Source organism: Mytilus trossulus, chromosome 9, assembly GCF_036588685.1.
Source record: "Mytilus trossulus isolate FHL-02 chromosome 9, PNRI_Mtr1.1.1.hap1, whole genome shotgun sequence".
Lineage (NCBI taxonomy): Eukaryota > Metazoa > Mollusca > Bivalvia > Mytilida > Mytilidae > Mytilus > Mytilus trossulus.
In genome coordinates this window covers 67,419,851-67,424,539 of record NC_086381.1, presented here as the reverse complement: position 1 = coordinate 67,424,539, position 4,689 = coordinate 67,419,851, and the positions used below count along the sequence as shown (strand labels likewise).

Genomic DNA, 4,689 nt, shown 5'->3' with positions numbered 1-4,689 from the left:
TAAAAGTCATCTGTGTCATCAACGAATTGTTTTTCCCGTTTATTTGTGTACCATATCATAAAGTAACAACTACTAGTGTAATAAATAAAATTTGTAATGAAAACGAAAATGTTAAAAAAAAATCTGAAATTTTTGTACCCGCGAGCCTCCTTAAAAAAGATGGTACACATCATCATGTCATGTCCTGTAGATGAATTTTGTTATGTAATTTTAAGGAGTTGCATGATTGAAATAAAGTGTGGAACAAGACAATAATACCTGATTCCTTTGTATGGTGACAGCTTCGTTGTTAGGCAAAACTATCAATGACTGATGACCTTTCGTTGGCTTAATATTGTATTACAACTTATCGTTTTGTCTGGTACAACTCAGAAACCAGATAATCTTACACTCACCTATTACAATATACCTAAATAAGAAAGCAATGTTGTTCTAAGGCAATTAATGATATTTGATAAAAATTTCATACAAATAAATATTAAATACTTGCACAAATCTATAAAATGACAAAACATTTATTTTCTTGGTCATTATAAAATCTTTAATGAAAAATGTCAAATTGCACTTCTATCTCAAAAGATATGTAATCTCATTCTGAATATTTTCTTCCTCCATAATAACAGAAAACAAGTTTTTAAAACAAATCATCGAAGTCGAAATTGTCTAATAAGTTTGATTGATCTTGATCCATGACCTGACCTTGCTGACCCATCTGCATTGAATTAGGGATCATCTGTTGTGCCCCTCCCATCACATTATGTTGTCCCTGTGAATTTGGTCCTCGGAGCTGTTGCTGCATCATCATTGGTGACTCTCTAATCTGCTGGCCTTGTTGCTGTGATGTTCAATTTAAAAATTAATAATCTTAATGACTCATATCAACTCCTAGCAGGAGTTTAACTATAACTACATAATCCGCACAAAAAGCAGCATTTACTTGCATTTTGACTTGTTGATTGACTCTTGTTGCTACTACCATGAATACATTTGACAAAGAAATAGTTGTTGTAATTTATTATTACTGACTTCTTCATTGTTTCTTATTATTACTAGCTCGAGTGTTTTTTCTACTTGGAAATAGTTGTTGGAGTTATTGATTATTGTTGTAGCTTACTGTAATACCAATTGACTATATAGGTGTTGTTGTAGTTGTTTATAACCGCCTTTTTGATTGACTCTTTTTGTTTTTAATGATTTTTTTTTTTGGATTTTGTCGTTGAAGTATACTGTATTGTTGATTGGCTAAGGGTCTTTTAACTCACTTGCTGACTCCAGGGTAGTGGATGACTACTGACTTGTTCATAAGCTCATGTTGTTGTAACTTACCTCTTGTCTAAGCAGTAGTTGTTGTAATTGATAATCATAGATTTGTTGATAAATCTTTGTTGTTGATACTTCCCCAAATTCATGTTGACTCAGTGTAAGTTGTTGTGATGATTACTGATATGAGTTGACACATGTTGGTGTTACTTACTTCAATGGCATTTGTGTTAGGATTAGTTGTTTCAGTTGATGATTACTGACATGTTGAATAACTCTTGATTTTACCCATCAGTTGTCTAAGCAGTACCATTATTAATTGGCTTATGTAGGTATTTACCTGTTGACTGAGCAAAAGTTGTTGAAGTTGATGATTACTGACTTGTTGAAGAAATGCTTGTTGTTGGTGTTGATGTAGCTGATGCAGCTGTAATCTTTGTTGATGAAGCCTTTGTTGAGCTGGAAAACAATGAAGGTGGTTTGATAAACTCATAAAACAAAATTATGGAAATTGGATATTGTTCTACACAAAATTTAAGATCTGTATTAAACCTTAGTTGTTTTCTTTTTATATCTGATTTATGCTGGGGAAAAAGCAGGCAAAAAATAAGAAGCATTCCAAATATTAGTATAGAACTTTTTTTACTCTTATAAAATTAAATTAAAACCTGAATTTTGATTTAAAATCATTTTGATACACTGATATCATTGATATACATCAAATGCTTGAATTTTGGAATACAGCTATTGACATTGAGTATACTCAAAGCTATGGTGGGATTACTTCAAAGAAAATATAACTTTTCATCTCCATACAGAAATTAGTTTGTGTTTGGCAGGTCTGAAAAGTGTTTACATATTACAACTCATCATTCTTAAACTAATGATCAAATATAAAGCGACAATCTGTTAATTAATTTCCGAAAGTTCTGTGGCGAAAAAATTGTTTTTATTCAATATGTTGAAAAATTCATAGTATCAACAAAGAGGATGTGATAACCTCATATATCTGGAAACCACACACAATTAATACTTATTTCTTATTTCTGTCAAGATGTGGACCCAATATGAAGTCATTCTTTTCAGTTATTTTCTAAGAAAAGGGCGATGAATATAATTGGACAGGGTGATTACAATCCAGAGATATAATGAAACCGCTCCACATTTAATCCTTATAACGATTGATTAAGACATATGACATGTAGAAGATGAAGCCCATGTTATTTTATCGTGTCCTTTGTATGATGATTTTAGAAAAACATTATTTGATGAAGCAACACATTTTAATAGTGATTTTATGTCTTATGATGATAAACAGAAATTAGTGTTTTTATTTACAGATAATAATATGATTCGTAGCTGTGCCAAAGCCTGTAATCTTATTTTAAATAGACGTAGAAATGTTTTATACTGTAAATAATGTTAATGTCAATATGTTTTATAATAGATGCATTCTTTATATAATTTTTAATGATATAGTCTCTTGTAATTCTGTACAGAATGGCTCTCATTTTATATTTATATATTTTTACATTTAATGTAATGTTGTATTATATTTTATTGAGAGATGAGACTTAAATAAAATATTGAATTGAATTGAATTGTATTATTTATATAAATGTATATAGTTTTTTACAGTCTTCTGTTGAAAATCAAAAATACCTTCAATATTATGATTATAGTGAGCTTTAACGATACGGTATTAAAACAATCATTTCATACGAAAGTTTTGCTTTTCTATGATACATTTTAAATGTTAACCTTTTTGACCTGATAGTTTTAATTTTAAAAGAAATGCAAAAAGTCTTCAGACTCATCACACGAGTGCTATAGTTTACAACACGTTTGCAGATGACTTAAAGCTGATTCAAATACAATATATACATATGGCGATTTGGTGTCACGATATCACAGTAGCATGGGTTCGAATCCCGGCGAGGGAAGAACCAAAAATTTGCGAAAGCAAATTTACAGATCTAACATTGTTGGGTTGATGTTTAGACGAGTTGTATATATATATATGTATATATATGCAAGTCTAAGTAATTCTGTATTGATCTAAGTACAGAGAGAAACCATATATGATTCATGCCTATGAAAAGAGAGCTGTGCAACAAATATAAATTAAATAAATTATTGATTGAGGCTTACTGTAGTGTAAAATGGAGGGATCTTTAAGTCTTATTTTCAAACATTGTTGGTAAATTCTTCTGCTTATAAAATTGTAATTCAGGGTATAAATAGTGTCCCTGACCATTTGTTTTAGATTACTATACAATATCAACAAAAGCTTCCAACCATTGATGAATAGTTTCTTATTTCAATCCTGCAAAAAAGTTCAATAATAAGATTGAAAAACTAATTCCCCTGTGTGTATTACAAAAAAATCATACTGGGATTCATAATTATTTAAGGGATGTCTATTTTCTTTGATTTAGTGGGTAAAGGTTTCTCTGGCTTCTAAGCTAGCTTCCACTGTGCTTAAACGGCTGTGGGTAACTTAAATTACCCACAGCCGAAGATGGCAGACTCGTTGATATATAATTGATACAAAATCTATGTTTTGTGACGTTTTTCGTGCTCCTTGTAAATATTGATAGGATTATAGAATAAAGAAATTACTTATCATCACAATAAATTTGTTAATTTTTAGTTCACATTTGCGCAAGGACAACTTTTAAAATATGCATAAGATGTCTGTAACTTATTAGTCAAAAATAATCAGACTGTCCGTAACTTTATTCTCGAATGTGGGAAACTTTTTTTTTTCAAAATTATTAGACTGACAATCTGAACAATATAAAGGACAAGAAACACTATTAAACCCCTGAATTATTACCTAGATTTATACAATTACGATATGCTACAAACTAACCAAGAGACAAAAAGAACACAGCTATTAAAAAGAGCGTCATGGATTTACCGTTAATTTTTCCCAATTTTCATCTTCCGCCAATACAGTAGATTTTGAGCAGGTATTAAAAGGAAGGACCATCAGTATATATTATACAGATACCATTACGTAGTTCAGTATTTTGTGATTTAACTTTGTAATGCCTGTAATGAGTCATGAATATGACCGTTGTTTTCCATTCATTTGGTGTGTTAATTTGCGCTTTTGGCTTTGCGATTTGATAATGTACTTTCCGCTTTTAATATTCCTTTGAGTTCGGTATTTTTGTTATTTATCATTTCTTTAAAACATTTACATCCATGAATATCGATTCTTTAAAAATAACAGATATCATGCTAAAGTTACGGACATCACTATTGGTATAATGAAAAAAGTTACGGACAAGTTGTTTTCAAGTTTCGAACATCTTAAGTGTTTTTCGTGCTGTAATAGTTTATTTCAAAGTATTTAATCATGTTTTACATTGCAAACTTTCCCTAAAATATTGATATAACTTTTTAATATCTGAACATTTC

General features: G+C 30.1%; 1 protein-coding gene across 1 annotated transcript; it reads right to left on the bottom strand.

Annotated features, from left to right (window-relative positions):
- Positions 1-497: 497 nt before the first annotated feature.
- On the bottom strand, positions 498-3,571 carry LOC134683290 (G-box-binding factor-like). Its single transcript, XM_063542482.1, has 3 exons — positions 3,412-3,571; positions 1,601-1,719; positions 498-835 (listed from the first exon to the last, which is right to left on the bottom strand). The coding sequence occupies exons 1-3, from the start codon at positions 3,515-3,517 to the stop codon at positions 635-637; spliced, it is 426 nt and encodes a 141-aa protein (XP_063398552.1). The 5' UTR covers positions 3,518-3,571; the 3' UTR covers positions 498-634.
- Between the last annotated feature and the right edge of the window lie 1,118 nt (positions 3,572-4,689).

Bases quoted from the DNA above. Each gene is read 5' to 3' on its own strand.
- LOC134683290 (XM_063542482.1), bottom strand. From the start codon at position 3,517: ATGGTCAGGGACACTATTTATACCCTGAATTACAATTTTATAAGCAGA. The intron at 1,720-3,411 runs GTAAGCCTCAAT...ATTGTTTTCCAG, and splicing joins TCCCTCCATTTTACACTACA to CTCAACAAAGGCTTCATCAA. The intron at 836-1,600 runs GTAAATACCTAC...TGAACATCACAG, and splicing joins AACTTTTGCTCAGTCAACAG to CAACAAGGCCAGCAGATTAG.